Consider the following 16,343-nt stretch of genomic DNA (forward strand, 5'->3'; position numbering starts at 1 on the left):
GCTATCTACCTAAACCTTAAAAGCTAAAAAGAGTCAAGAAAATCTTACTCGGAACATTCGGCATGGACATGGAAATGGTTGATGAGTTCGTATATTTGGGATCTCTGGTCACCGCCGACAATAATACGAGTAAGGAGATCCAACAAAGCATTCAAGCTGGAAATCGAGCCTACGTAGGCTTCCTTCCGTACGTACGTTTCCTTCCGCAAGATGCTTCGATCTGGGAGCATACGCCGCCACACAAAGCTGACGATGTACAAAACGCTAATCAGACCGGTAGTCATCTATGGACTTGAGACAGTAACTTTGGAGGACATATCGCGCACTAGCCGTATTTGAACGAAAGGTGTTGCGGACTATTTTTGGCGGGGTACAAATGGAAAGCGGAGAGTGGCGGAGGCGTATGAATCACGAGCTACAGGCACTGCTTGGAGAGATTCCCATCCTACACCTGGCGAAAGTTGGGAGACTACGGCGGGCCGACCACGTCGCAAGGATGCCGGACGACTGTGCAGTGAAATCCGTTCTCTTCAAGAACCCCACCGGCACCAGGAATAGAGGGGTCCAACGTGCTAGATGACTCGACCAGGTTAAAGCCGACTTGCGTGTGTCGAGGCGACGAGTAGCCCAGGACCGAGTACAATGGAGAGGAATTCTTGATACGGCAAGAGCCACTCCGGCTCTCGATTGCTAAAGTAAAGTAAATAAGTGCATGCATAAATTTGGGACCCTACCGTTTTCTCTGGAGTATTTTACTTTCTCGATCTAATCTTTTAAATAACGTAAATAGTTTATGGAGTACTTTAAAATTCAGAAACATTAGTAGAACCAGAAATCACAACAACTGAAATAATTGATGGGTCCCAAATTTATGCATGCACAAATATCTGTATTTGTGGCAGCTCTGTATTGATGATCAAAAATGCGAAATTCGAAGTCGTCATATGTTAATCGCCCCCTTAGTACGATATTCCGTCGAGTCTGCCGTCTTTTTGATAGCGTTGTTTGTCAGTAAAGCTGGCCTTAATGTACGTCAAAACAATAAACAGCTGATATTTTCTCGATATTTACATCACGAGAATTAGTTAGTGTTACAAATTCAATAATTCATTACCTTTTCATATTTTTATCTGTTGTTTTCCATTTTTACCAGTCAAGCGACTGTCCGAAGTTGGTTTTTGTAATTAATATTAATTAAATTGCAATGTACGTATTTTTAAATATATATGTTTTAATTTACTGTATGGTGCACAATTAGACGGGCCAGTAAAATCCAATTGTAAATTTCAACTAGTAGACGGGTAGTAGGTATTTGATTTTGTCCCTAATTAACACGGTTTTACGATCCAATGATCATATCCAATGATATTGTTCAATGTTTATCGAAACTCTGATACAAAGTATTCATTAATCAAAATGATATGTTGTTAGCAACTCACGAACTTCTTTCCACGTGTGATTTTCAGAAAAAAAAAATGGATCCGCAGCAATCTAAGAACACACAAAAATCTGCTGCAACTCCTGGTGATGGGATACGTTCAATGCGCTCGACAAACGTTTTTCGGGCTATAAACTTCGAACTGTATGCTAAACCGGTAAGCGACTACCTACCTACATTATCAAGAAATATCTCTTACGTTATTAATTTTAGAATGCCATTATCATGGGAATCGGATTGGTGGCGATTGGCATAACCTTTGGCTACATTGCCTTTATGCGAGCAAAATACGAAGGTCTTGGGTATTACACGGCCATTCAAGAGGATGGAAAGGAAATTTTTGTAAAGAAAAAGTCAAAATGGGAATAGTTGATTTGAAAATATACCAGTGCTGATAGACGAAAGTTGTTGAAATCATTTTAAGACTGAACCATTTTTCATGCAAGCAACGATATGCTCAATTCTGTTATTGAAATTTTATAGTATACTGTACCCTGCCTGCTGCTCTAGATCTAAAATGGTCGAATCTACGATTGGGGTACGTTATTCTCAAAGTCAAAGTCCGAGGAAGTTGTAAAGGCGCTTCGAACAAGGACGCTTACAGAGTACAGAAGCAATTCATAAATCATAAATTGTAAAAACGCCATTCGAATATGTTTCATGATTGTGAGGTTTGATAGACGAAACTGGTTTTTGATGGGAACGACGAGTTTTATTCGAAGTCATTTAGGATTTTATAAAGACAGAAAGGCTGATCTCACATCCACTACTTTGTTCTGCGCACTATCTATTTAGTTTTACACTGCTGTTCTGCTGAATGCTTGATTTCAGAATGTAGTTTTTAGTCTTTCGTCTCATTGATATAAATTTAAATTACTCATTGGAAAAAAAATGTGAGATAATTTAGTCGCTTCCGCAGCTAGTAATTGCATACTTACCCAAGTTTTATAAGTATGTTCGGTCAAAATCATTTGTTTTAAAATAAAACTGTACGTGAAAAATTTGAAAAAAGGCATGCTTCTGGACAGCAGAAATTATTATGAAAATGAGCTATTCAGTGAGTTTAGGATAAAGTGAGTGTATTGTGGGACACGTCAGGAAATACTTAAAACAATACAAGTTTTATGATGCCTTAAGCGCCTTTAGTTCCTTCAATAGATCAGCTTCAGAGTTCATCTTGGCGATCTGAGTCAGTTCCAGTTTTTCACCACGATCGTTTTTTTCCTTCAGCAATTTAATATCTTTTAGTTTCTTGTTGATATTTTTGACCTTTTTGTCCTTTTCGGGATCTTTACTTGTTGCTTGGGGTCGCTTTGGCGTTTCTACAGTTTCACCGTCAACGGATTGTGGATTCGGAGCTGATTTTGGCCGAAATTTCTTTTTCTGTCCACCACCAGCAGTGTCGTTAACGCCAGCCGAAATAGCGCGATCATTTTGTCCGTTGGCAGATTCATTAGTTTTATTTTTGTTTTTATTTTTTTGCTTTTTATCTTTCAGTTGCGCAGTAGAGCGATATCCAGGCGGAAGGCCTGGAATTGGCGCTCGTGCAGTTGTCGATGATGATGTTGGTGTTTCTCCACTTCCAGCACCTGAGTTATTCCGCATACCCGGCGGAACGTATTTTTGTTTGCTGGCCTGTGGAGTTCTAGATGCGATTCCCTCTATCTTTTCCTTGCTTATAACGTTCTCCTTGAACGTCCCAGGAGCGTATTTCTGCCAAGATACTTCTAATAGTTCTTGCTTTTCTGGCCAATGAGTTTCATGCAATAGTGCTCCAGTGTGATGCCAAATCTTGAATCCGTTAGACATTCGCAGTCTTGGAGCAGTTGTGGCAGTAAAAAACACATCACCAACTGGGCTCCATTCTAGCAATGTAGTGTCGGGCGCTTTATGTTCAGTGATTTTTTTCTTTTCATTCAGATCCCAGATTTCGATATACCCTGGAAGATTTCCAAAGCCTCCAAAAATCAGTAAATTACCAAAATTGTTGTAATATATCGAGTTCCTGTTGCCGGTTCCGAATTCAAAAACGGCATCACATTTGAGGTTAAAAAGTGTCGCTTTCGATGGCATAAAACCGTACACTACACAAAATTCAGTTGAACGGGGGCTCCACGCAACAGCATGGATCGAACCTTCGGTGTTGAGCTGGACAGCAAATGAGTCTCCTTTGGTGGTCATAAAGTGTAATGCCGTTTTCCCATAATAAGAAACACCCGTTTGATCTACGTCTGTACTGGTCAACAGCAACAATCCATTCCCCTTTTGGTTCCACATCATTTCAACTTTATCGGCCTGTGGACAGGTTGGCAAAACCAAAAATAATTTTTAGCATGTGTAGGTAAGGTAGCAACTGATTGTTATGCCAAAACAAAATACTTACTTGAAAGAAGCTCTTCGAGGCAATTGGTTGATTGCTTTCCAGATTTGGATAACGGAACATACGGCACATCGATGGTGCTCCTTTCGATCCCGGCACATAAAAAGCCACGAAAGGAGGGCTAGGTCCTGGAGACACTGAAACGCCACCATTTCTGACTCCGCCGAACCGTTTTACAGGTTTGGTTGGAAATTCGGAGTTTGGCTGCATTTCATAAAACAAGACTTCACCACCGACCATTAGAGCGAAGAGACTCTCATCCGCTGCCCAGTGCATTTCCCAGTCAGCATGCCGTTTCTGAATGATTGAAAATACTTCCTTTCCGCTGGCCACATCGTATAAAAACAAATTTGGCTTCTCCTTGATTTCATCCTTAGGATTCTCCGTGTAAATTTCCCAGGTCATTAAATAAGTGCTGCGCGGAGTAAACTTGAGGTAGAAAGCCTTTGGCCGTGGAAACTTTTGTTGAACTTTCCAGTCAGAAACAGTGCAGATCTGGACCGTTGAACCGTTGGCCCACGCTAGAAATCGACCATTTGGACTATAAACAATAGCACGACACAATTTGCTCTCATCTCGAACAAATTCCGTGTCCGGAATGAACGGAGTCTTGAACCCGTTCGACTTCCATACCTCTACTCCAGTAGATGAGCGTACTGTTTTGTAAAAAAGAATATTAAAATTGACTAATTGTATCAAATATTTTTGCAAAGGCGTAGAAAATAATGACGTCAGCATGCGCCCATGATGAACATTCGTTGTTATAGTCGAATCATGGTTTAAATTAAACTAGTAGTTTGAAATATTCATAATTACTTTAACACCGTAATTTCTACATCTCAAACTTAGTTTTGCTTTTAAAAATTGAACTGAAAGCTTTTACTTACGAGCTAAAGCAGGAGTTATTCCGGTTGCCATTGTCTACAGAGCTCCAAAAGTACGATTTCGGTTTTCAACTAACCTCTAAACGTTGTCGCCGATGTCATGAGACGTCAAATTAAAGAAAAAAACATCGTGTTGATTGTATGTACAGTGTTGCCATTTTTGTATTTCAAATTCATCTGAAACATCCGTGCAAAACGCCACTTTATAATACAGTTTTTCTTGCAGTTTTCGTCGTTTACGCCATAATTTACGAACAAATGCATTTTGTATTTTTTTCTTCCACGAAATTATTAACTTTTAAGTTAAAATTTGACAGTTTGACAGTTTGTTTCTTCTCAAGAGAGCTTTCTGACAGCTTAGGCGCCCACACTAGCGAACACGAAGTACGCGTGTATATCCAGCTTTTTACGAGCCATAATGGCGGATGTGTTCGTAATATTTGAACGGCATTTTTGCCATTTCCCTAATTGGCCTTGCCAGCGTTGAAAGAGATTTCATAGGCTGCTCGTACTTACAGGAAATCTCGTGCCGAACTGTCAACGCGTGACCCAGTAAACCATTTGGTTTGTATATCTCGATTGCAACTGAGATATATGAAATCATATCTGAACGAAAAAGTTATATTTCACGCCATATAAGAACATATATGCACCAAAGTGGAGGCGATATACGTGCGAAAACTTTGACAATTATTTGTAATTCTATTTTGCGTAGTTTTTATAACACGCAACTAAATACTCCTGAATATATGATTAAGATATAATCAAATATTGCAATCGTCTATACTGCTTTATAATTCACAGTCATTAATTGTATATGAAGACACGCACGACTACAAAACAATTTATTGTTCACTTCGATTTAACATACTCTAATCATTATACAATTCCAATGTGAAATTGACATGAAAACGATTTAATGTGAACTTTCTATTACGATTTTGTGTTATCTGGGGAGTGTTGACAAAAGCAAAAATACTTCACTTTTTTTTTCTCACGCAAAACCCTGAACAACATCAGCAACGCTGGCAAGGCCAATCCAGCTTTTTACGAGCCATAATGGCGGACGTGTTCGTAATATTTGAACAGCATTTTTGACATTTTCCTAATACATCGCACGTTTTATTTCCGTACATTCCTTTAGTTTTACCGTGAACGCGTGGAAAGAAAACGTGCGATGTATTAGGGAAATGTCAAAAATGCTGTTCAAATATTACGAACACGTCCGCCATTATGGCTCGTAAAAAGCTGGATACATCGCACGTTTTCTATCCGCACATTCCTTTAGTTTTACCGTATAGACGCGCGGTAACAGTTAACAGTTTTTCGATAGTTTCCATTTAAAATAATTACAGGGATACCTCGATATAAGACAATTTAAAATTTCAAAAAGTTGTCATATATCGAAATTGTCTTATATCGAAACATGATTTTTTCACAAAAATTTGGCGTTAGCAGTCACCAATTTTGCTCTGTGTTGTGTGTTTATGCTTTTTGAGCTATTTAATATTGTTTGAGCTATTAGTTGTTTACAATTTTTAGGATTATTTTGAAATAATGAACAAATTTATGGCGCCGCTTTTGGAATGGAAAATGTGCTCTGGGGTCGTAACCAACTATGTCAAGGGATTTGTCTTATATCGAGGTTGTTTTATAACGAGGTTGTCATATCGAGGTATACCTGTAGCTAAATAAACTTATTTTTTTTCTTGTGTGTTAAGTTTTGACCCAAATTATTCTATGGGGGCTAATTCTTTTCTATGAATAGCAAGAAATTTTTCAACTTTTTCAAAAACTTAACGTTAATTTTTTTGGATATTTGTGTGCACTCCATCCAACTATGAATGGCAAATAACTGTAGCAGAAGAATTTGACTCAGAAATAGTCTCTATGTTAATAAAACTGTAATATTTGGCAAAAATCTGTAAAACAATGCGTTTCATTTCAGCCTTATATATTTGTCAGCCTTATGATTTTTCAGCCGTACGTGATATTCAGCCTTTTGATTTTCAGCTAATCGTAGCTTTCAGCCTTTCGTACGAGACCCGAGGTAGTACGGTTCACCAATCGAACTGTCAAAGTGCGTACCTATCGAACAAAATGGCTGCCACGAACCACGCTATTTCGCCTCGTAAACTTACCGGATTTTCTTGAATTCTGCATGGATTTGTGTTAGAGGAATATAACTTATTAATAGCGAATTCATAAATTAACCTGGCTCAGGTCGATTAGCACTCAGTTTTAATCGGAGTGCTGTCAAAGTGTTCATAAATTAACCGAGATTGCATCTCGGTTAAACTGACAGCATTCAGTTTGAAGCCCAGGTTAAAACTGTCTAGCATTACGGTTTACGGGTCGATCTGTCAAACTGTCCGTATCGTTCATAAATTTCGGGTTCGAGTTAGCACGCACCCAGGTTAATTAATGAATTCGCTATAAGACAGACTCAATTTTAGACCTTATAATAAAAACCAAGCTTGTAGTCAATGCATTGTCAAAATTTCCGGGCTGCTAGTTTCATTATTGAGTAGCAGTATTACTGAAACTGCGAAATTTTGCATTGCCAAGCTTGGTTTACTTGACAAAATAAATGAAATTATAATTCATCGCGTTCGAAAGGATGAGACACATGGAGCGAATCACTTCAAATTTATTAAATATGTTAAATATATTTATGCATATTTACCGTCAAGAGTTATTGTTATGATGAGGTGGACACATTTGAAATAGTAAATATATTTCTCACATATTGAATATTTCTAGATAGAATTAACAAAAGGGCGAATGTCGCAAACGTACACAAAACGAGTGAGAGTTATTTTTTGCTGGACCAGCATAGGAAAATCAACCCTCACTCGGTTTGTTTACGCTTGCGACATTCGCCCTTTTGTTAATTCTATCTTCATTTATGCAGGAAGTGATTTACACCGTGGGATGAGAACACTTAAAATATTGACTGAAGTTTTTGGAGCGTCTTAGTAGAATACGAAACCTAAAAATAAAAAATAAGAAAACTTATCCAATTTAATTCTACTATGTGTATTTTATTCAATGACAGATACGTATTTCGCCTACGACTTGCAGGCTTCCTCAGTGTCTGTTTTCGAGTTCGAAAACAGACACTGAGGAAGCCTGCAAGTCGTAGGCGAAATACATATCTGTCATTGAATAAAATACACATAGTAGAATTAAATTGGATAAGTTTTCTTATTTTTTATTTTTAGGTACTTAAAATATTACCAATATTGTTGAATATTTAAGCTGTGAACCATTTCGCGAAATTTTTAACTTTTTGGTTAAAATTTGACAGTACGATGGTTTTTTGAATATGACCCTTGTAACCATCAGTTACAAGGTGTGAATTAGCTTCGCCAATTCTAATTGCGGTTTCAACCTGAAAATTTCTAACTCAAATTCCCTCAGTACACCTCTGAGCCAGCTGTCTATTGAGTGGGTGCTATCCCTCCAAGTCTGTCGCCATGTGACTGGGACGGACGGGTCACTCACTTGGGAACGCTTGCTCTGAGATACCAGAAACGATCTGAGTGAGCTGTCATCTAGGTGAGCGATATCCCTCCAAGGCTGGCGCATTGCGTCTGGTCGGAGGGGTTTCTCACCCCGGAAAGCCCTCTCTGGAATCGGTAGGAGAAACGGTGATGTAGTCGACTGAGGAAGTGATAGCCCTCCACGTCTGACGCTTACGTCTGGGCGGAGGGGTGATTCTCTCGGGCAGGCGGTTTCTACCACAATCACGAAGGCTCATATGCAAGTGTAATAACACTCCAAGTCTTGCGCTTGCGTATGGGACGGAGCGGTTACACCTACAGGTTTACTCACAAATACCGGGCGGAATACAACCAAGGTATTCGTTACCAAAAGGGGATTATCCAACAAATAACGGTTGCCTGGACAAAAGAAAGTTAAAAATTGCAAATCTTTGTAAAGATACCGATATTTAACGGACCGAGTTTATAAAAGGGCTGAGGTTCAGAAAGTAAGATTATTTCTGGTAAAAAAATTGAACGAGCAAAACAGTGCGTGTCGAGCTTTTAATATAGCTTAAGGTGATTTAACGTTATTATATTTTATTGTCTGTGATATAAATAAGAAGTGTAATGTTGCAATTTTAAGGCCACTAAAGGCAATTATGGTGGCAAACAAAAAGTAAACGGAAAGTTTAACAATCAACTCAAAAGACACAGAAGGAAACAGCAAACCTATAAATATAATTGTGAAACCAAGAAACGAAACAAAAAAGACCAAATCCAAAGTGGTTCCACGGCGGCTCCGGTGATCGGTGAGGCAATCTACAAGGCATAACCCACCAACGTCATCGGTGAGGTGTCGTGGCTTCTATAACTACGGGAAAAATCTCGTCCTGTATCATCCAACGGCTGGAGCCTAGCCCACGCCGACTATCCTAGCACCAACTCTGCGGTGTGTAGTAGCTATTGTGAGACCGGCCGTACAATCGGTGGCCGTGCCGTCGATACTATTGTGGTGGGAAGTTACCGAGATCCCCTACAACTCAGCTTCCGTGACCGAGGCCACGTCAACCATAGCAGCATCAGCATTGCTGCGGGTGGTGGAACCGTTGCATGCCAAGAGAGTGCACTCAAAAGCGAGAATAAGCCCGAGGAAAAATACACCAGCCTTAGAGAATACGCAAGTAGCTTAGCTTTAAGTATCGATTGTTGGGAATTGGGGAAATAAACCGTGCCGTTTTACATACGAATGGAGTTTTAAAGTGAGCAACATTATCTTTGAATTTTATATCCGTTCTTCGTTTAAATACCGGGTTCGAACTCGAAAGGAGTGGTCAGCTGTGGTCGTTCGGTTTTCTCTTGAAACCTGGTTCTAACAATCTCGATCATCGTGGACTTGACAATACGATTATTCTTGGTATAATAAACCTGATTAATGGTTAGTTTCAGCGGTGTCTGTAAGTGAGTGAGCATCGGATTGAAGGTAGCAAGCGCCGTGACGCACACCGGGTTTCCCTAGTGCACCTTTTCCCTTCCCTATCCACTGAGCGAGTTAGAGGCTAACACCCTGCTTGGGAGCATGGTTAGTTTTAACGGTTTTAACCAAGTTCTGAGAGCCAATGAGATATGCCACAAGTGAGAAAAGAGCTTCGATGTGTTTCACTGATTTTTCCTTGAATTTTTTTTTCACCAATGTATGGATGTTTAACATATAACAAATTTGTTTATTCAACCCGAAATGAAATGAGATAAATTTTATCTATCAAATAGAAGCAAATGAACACCAAAAATTCATCCAATTCCAACCTGGACTGAATAAATAAATTCGCTGTTATAGAAACATATCTTCATCCTCACCTTATAAATGCTCTCATTGAGTAAATAACTATCAATCTGTCAAATATGAAATGGTTCGCATTCTGAATTGATTTCAACCACTTGAAGAGAAATTTCCATCGAACTGTCAAATTTTAACTAAAAAGTTAAAAATTTCGCGAAGTGGTTCACAGCCTTATACTTAGCGATCTAATCGACTTAATTAACGATTTAATATTGACATTATCGATAAATATCGCTGACTTTCCCATTCCTATTCCCAGTCCGAAAGCGAAGGCTAAACAAGCTAAACAGTCTTGACAGCGTAAGTGCAGTGCAAAACTGATAGGTAGCAGATTGTCCGGAATTTCATTCAATGTATTTCGCTGTTCAACATTGGCTTTTTGTTGTTAATTAAGTGTGAAAGGAATATATTTAGGCAACCAAATAATCCACAAATCAGACAACTCAACAATTGACAAAGTGAGTTCTTCTGGGTAGCGTGATATTGAAAAGCGGTGGCGAATCTGTTGATTTCAACGAGAAAGGTATGTTTTTGTGTATCTTAAAATAGATTTTATATTTGGTAAATAACGTAAAATGAGTTTTTAGACATTCTTCAGGGTTATACATTTATCGATTATAAAGCCGGCGCTCAGCGACGAACGAAGACAGGAGATAAGCTATTAATAATTTTAAAACGTCAGACTCGGAGATAACCATATTTTCAGAAATTGTGCGGAGCGCGCAAATGGAGGAAAGTCATCACATTGGTTCCCACCATGACCATCATGTTCATTTCGACGCAACTGTGATAAATGATGAGCTTCATGATAACACAATTATCTACAAAGTGTCACCAGGCGGTGATTCGATTATGGTGCATTTAGGCTTTTTACAGATAAAGCACAGATATCGAATTGAATTGAAAATTCCGGCATATATTCTACAAGAGAAGAACTTGGAAGTCGAAACGAATACCAATCCAAAAGTTGACGATTGCAAACATCCAAATATTAATTGCAGAATGCTTGAATTTTCTACTGAAGCAATCCCCGATAAAGATGGAAAGAAGTATTACGATGTCAAAGTAGAACTTTTTGCTCATAAGGAAAAACTTTTGAGAGAGATGATTTTAGTGGATGGGAGCGAAAATTCGAGTTTAAAATTCAAACTGATGTTGGTAGCAAGAGTTCTCGGACGCGGTAAAGGTACGCCTATGCTAAGAGACGGAATACATCTGATCGGCGTGGAAAATGATGAAGATTCCGAGCTCTCTGATTGGCAGGGTTTCGCCAAAAATGAATAATAAGTCGTCAGTAGTAGCTACATATTCGTGTTAAAGGCTGCGTATTATTTGTTCCAATAACTGCATTAAAAAAAATCTGCCGAGTTTTAATGATAAAACTTTATACAATTAACTAAATGTCAACGATTTCATACAAATAAACGACGTTCATTAAAACTATGAAATTCAAAGGAACACAATTAATCGTTAGTAGTGATTTATTTTACACGTTGAAGTTTGCATATTTGTTCTAATTACAAGACAATCTGCCATATTTTGAATCAAATGCAGCTTCATACAGCTTAACAAGTTCATTATCAACATCATCATGTAATCAGTGCTCAAGTATACTAATTAGTAGCATTATCGATTTTTTTTTAAAGACTTCGATCTCCGTTGCTCACATCTAGAAGAATTCTTTATAATCACGAAAATCAGGTTTCACCAATGACCAGATAAAATAAAGTACGACACACGCTTTTTCCCATATCTAAAACACGGGTTCTCATTAAAACTACAAAGAAACGAACGACTCGATCTAATCGGATTTGATATAACCTGTGATAGGAGGTAATCAATAATGAGCATGATGGTTTCATTTAATAGAAATAAACAATAAATGAAATTATATATTAGAAAAATGTAATAAAATTTATCATGCTCAACAGAATGATTGTTTCCTAGAGGTGCGCGTTACTTCATGTCCTAATTGCTTTCTTTGAAACTAAGACATCAGTTACTAATTACGTATGCTGGTTGCAATCAGCGTACACTCAGTTGTGCTGAAGAATAATGTTAGAATTATAACGGGCCTTCAAACAAGAAACCATTTTATCCCAACTTACTGTGTAAGTTTCTTACGAAAAACGCCAAAACTAACGAAATCGGACTGTCAATTTAAAAGGGAATTATAGAAATTTACACAGACGGACCTTTTTGCTTGGACGTTTGGTCTCTGCGCTAGGAATAAGTTTAGGCCAAATGCTAGCTAGAACAATTTTACTGTAATACTAATTATAGCTATTTCATTCAATTACATAATATAAATTTACTACAATAAACATTATCTGACTGCGATTCTTCTAGACTTTCCGAGAACTACAAAAGAAAGCAATATCTTCATTCGAAATAATTAGTAGATAACAAGTTTGCACAAGTTTGCGCAATCGAGCATTTGGAATTAGAGGCCTTAAACTATTTTTTAGCGAGTTAAAGGACTGTAGCGTGTTGCTAATTAGGTCTCGGTATGGCTCGCGAGCAAATTGAGTAGGAATTGGTCGGCCGAATTAACACATTTTGGTCAATTGAACGTTGTTCCTCTGACCAAGGGAGCCAATATGACACAAACAAATTTTCATTCAATAATCTAAACTTGAAAGGAACAGTTTTGAAACTTTCAAAAACCGTCAAGTACCTTGGAGTGTTTCTTGACAGTAAACTTAATTGGAACACACACTTAGAGCAAGTGGTAAATAATGCTACAAATGCCCTATGGATAAGTAAAAGAACTTTTGGTAAGCAATGGGGACTGAAACCGAAAATGATCTATTGGATCTACTCGGCTATTGTAAGACCCAGGATTACCTATGCTTCATTGATCTGGTGGCCAAAAACAAAAGAGAAGACCACCCAAAAAAAGCTAGAAAGACTTGAAAGGCTAGCCACTCTCGCAATAACAGGTGCAATGAGAAGTACACCATCGAAGACATTGGATGCTTTACTTTATACGCTTCCATTGCATCAGTGTATACAATTAGAAGCTGAAAAAAGTGCTCTGAGGATCAAGAAGTCTGTGGACCTCTTTGAAGGTGATCTAACAGGTCATCTGAGTATTTTAAAAACAATTAGTATTAATGCTCTTGTTATCAATAATGAGGACTGGATGGCGAAAAAATACAATTTTAATCGAATATTTCGTGTATTTGAACCTAGGCGTGATACTTGGGACAATGGTGGTCCCGATCTTTGCTCAGGCTCTATTGTTTTCTATAGAGATAGTTCTAGAATGGACAATAAAGCGAGAGCAGGAGTAACTGGTCCAGGAATCGACATGTCAATTTCTATGGGTAGATGGCCAACTGTGTTCCAAGCAGAAATACAAGCAATTCTAGAATGTACGACTGTGTGCTTGCGCAGGAACTATAGACTATTAAAATATATGCATCATGTCCGACAGCCAAGCAGCTCCAAACGTTCTAAAGTCGGCGACATGCACATCAAAACATGTCTGGGAATGTGTTCAATCACTCCAAAAATTGTCTTGTCGTAATCAAGTCAACTTGTACTGGGTCCCAGGTTACTGTGGAATCGATGGAAATGAAAGAGCTGATGCGCTCGCAACACTCGGATCATCTCATCAATTCGTAGAACCTGAGCCCTTCTGTGGCTTATCTGGCTCTGCTTTAAAAATGAAGCTAAAAGCATGGGAATGTATGAAAGTGGAATCAAATTGGAATAACACTTTCAATGCTAGGCAGTCAAAAAGGTTTATCTCTCCAAACATTTCTATGACTCGCAAAATCCTGGAGCTTTCGAAGAAAGATCTAAGCATTTATACTGGTCTTACAACAGGACATTGTCCAAGCCGCTATCATCTGAAGCTTATGGGAAAACTTCAAGATGAAATATGTCGTTTCTGTGGCATAGAAAAAGAAGACTTGGAACCAGAGCTACCACAAATACAGATATTTGTGCATACATAAATTTGGGACCCATCAATTATTTCAGTTGCTGTGATTTCTGGCTCTACTAATGTTCCTGAATTTTAAAGTAGTCCATAAACTATTTATGTTATTTAAAAGATTAGATCGAGAAAATTAAATACTCCGGAGAAAACGGTAGGGTCCCAAATTTATGCATGCACAAATATCTGTATTTATGGCAGCTCTGCTCGGAACACCTGTTATGCCAATGTCCGGCAATTCTTAATAAAAGATTAAGGTTCTTCGTCAAAGGGCTGTTAGAACCCTCTGATATTTGGAGAATAACTCCCAGCGCAGTAGTGCACTTCATCCGAAGTGCATCACCGGTCTGGACAAATGCTATTAGTCAAACAATGACGATCGCTTCTGATAGTGGTACGTCATCTTGATAATATAGCTATAATAAAACGGGGATATATCACAATAGATCAAACAAATGGTCGCAGTGATAAAAATACCCAACATGGAAAAAAATCACACAAAATTGCTCTGAAAAATCTTTGTATCATTATTTGTCGTATACTGTCTTAATAAATTGTATTCTGCCATCTATAAAGAGTTGTCAGCACCAGAGCAGCGAGCTGGTCAAATGGCCGGAGAAATGCACGTTACTCTCCGGACCAAGAGGACTAAAGTTGATCGGCATGTGGGGTTTCATGCTACAACTCTAAAAATCTCCAATCTCAGATAAAATATAGTATATTCGCTAAGAATAGCCGGTCCAACGTCGTCTGACACAAGTGAACCTTTCGCTTGCGTCCACCTGACAAACTCCTACTGGGCGGTGTGAATCCTGCTCACATAAAAGATTGCCAAGTGCCGGATACCGGAAACAAGAAAATTCGACTCTTTTTATCGCCCACTTCCATCCTCTACCTGGAAACGTCCACCAAGGCTGATCTGCCAAACCCAGGGACATTGGACGTTCTATCAAATTAATTTAAAAATTGATTTCAAAATTTAACATTTGGCATCACTAAGTTTTTGTAAAGATACAGGCCAGACTTGTGATCGGGTTGTAATTAAGCAATCCTCAAGGCAATGCCAAGTCCTGGGTGTTATAGACCTTAGACGATTTCGAAATTAGAACAGCTTTCAAAATTTAAAATGGTGTAAATCAATAATCTAGACCAGTAAAAGCTGGCCTTTTGTATGCACCGGCTAATTGTTAGAATTGGGTATACAACATCGTAACCGGAGGAGTGAAAAGGTGGGGTTATCTGCCCAATCTACAAAAAGGGCGACACGTTGGGCTGTGAGAACTATCGATCGCGATCGCCGTTCTTAATGCCGCATACAAAGAGCTGTCCCGAATTATTTTCCGCCGACTATCATCTGCCCACTTGGGCAGAAGCATAACTGCTCACTTCCGACTTTGAGGTAGTTGTGACAAATTTGTTCACCTTGGCTTAATGGTAACGGCAAACGACACCAGCCGTGAGATTCGGAGGCGTATTATCAGCGGAAGTTGTGCTTACTATGGGCTTCACAAGCAATTGCGGTCGAGTACAAAGTGTACCTTGTACAAGATGCTCATTAGACCGGCTGTTTTCTACGGGTATGAAACGTGGACAATGTTCGAAGAGGACCGACGAGTGCTAAGAACGATCTTTGATGGCGTACAGGAGAACGGAATATGGAGGAGGATAAACCATGAACTCGCACAGCTCTATAGTGAATCTAGTATTTAAAAGATGGTTAAGGCTAGACGGATACGATGTCCAGGGCATGTTACAAGAATGCCGGACAACTACCCTGCAACCCTGCAAAGATGGTGTTTGCTTCAAATCCGGTAGGAACAAGACTGCCATGGGCTCAGCGAGCGAGATGGTTAGATCAGGTGGAGCGGGATCTGGCATAGAGTACGCGTTGTGCAAGGAATGGGAGAGCGGTAGTTCACAACCGAGTGCATTGGGGAAACTTTGTTGATCAGGCTTTGACTTAGGACGGCAAACCAACTAAGTAAGTGATGCTTTCATATGTTAGTAGCAACATGAGTATACAGCAATATATAAATATGCCAGGCATGGGGTAAAAACTATGGAAAATGAATCAAATTGATGGTACAAAATCACATTACGTACCTTCAAGCTTGAAGTAGCGTCGTCGGCTTTTATGAGTTTATCCCGTTTTGGTACAAATGGCATCAATCACGATCTTCTTTTTAAGAGTTTAACTATTTTTTGCTGAATTACACAGGCCCTTTATAAACATTCACTTTTTAACCATCACTTTAGCTAGGTAATGAAACCAACAACGAAACATTCACTGACAAGATACGTAATAGAATAAAATAAGCACTTTCACGTTCACCGCAGATTACGCACAACCTTCAAGCACTGAGCATTCGC

The 16,343-nt window shown here is 38.9% G+C and overlaps 3 protein-coding genes across 3 annotated transcripts; 2 read left to right on the forward strand and 1 right to left on the reverse strand.

The window, feature by feature from the left end:
- Nucleotides 1-1,466: 1,466 nt before the first annotated feature.
- LOC128743521 (small integral membrane protein 8) lies at nucleotides 1,467-1,835 on the forward strand. The gene is made up of 2 exons (XM_053840117.1): nucleotides 1,467-1,595; nucleotides 1,652-1,835. The coding sequence occupies exons 1-2, from the start codon at nucleotides 1,476-1,478 to the stop codon at nucleotides 1,805-1,807; spliced, it is 276 nt and encodes a 91-aa protein (XP_053696092.1). The 5' UTR covers nucleotides 1,467-1,475; the 3' UTR covers nucleotides 1,808-1,835.
- Nucleotides 1,836-2,140: 305 nt separating this feature from the next.
- On the reverse strand, nucleotides 2,141-4,790 carry LOC128742000 (eukaryotic translation initiation factor 2A). Its single transcript, XM_053838164.1, has 3 exons — nucleotides 4,706-4,790; nucleotides 3,822-4,474; nucleotides 2,141-3,733 (listed from the first exon to the last, which is right to left on the reverse strand). The coding sequence occupies exons 1-3, from the start codon at nucleotides 4,734-4,736 to the stop codon at nucleotides 2,561-2,563; spliced, it is 1,857 nt and encodes a 618-aa protein (XP_053694139.1). The 5' UTR covers nucleotides 4,737-4,790; the 3' UTR covers nucleotides 2,141-2,560.
- Nucleotides 4,791-10,337: 5,547 nt separating this feature from the next.
- LOC128743389 (UPF0687 protein C20orf27 homolog) lies at nucleotides 10,338-11,555 on the forward strand. Its single transcript, XM_053839953.1, has 2 exons — nucleotides 10,338-10,550; nucleotides 10,615-11,555. The coding sequence occupies exon 2, from the start codon at nucleotides 10,754-10,756 to the stop codon at nucleotides 11,309-11,311; it is 558 nt and encodes a 185-aa protein (XP_053695928.1). The 5' UTR covers nucleotides 10,338-10,550; nucleotides 10,615-10,753; the 3' UTR covers nucleotides 11,312-11,555.
- Nucleotides 11,556-16,343: the final 4,788 nt, after the last annotated feature.

This window comes from Sabethes cyaneus, chromosome 3 (genome assembly GCF_943734655.1).
Source record: "Sabethes cyaneus chromosome 3, idSabCyanKW18_F2, whole genome shotgun sequence".
Classification (NCBI taxonomy): domain Eukaryota; kingdom Metazoa; phylum Arthropoda; class Insecta; order Diptera; family Culicidae; genus Sabethes; species Sabethes cyaneus.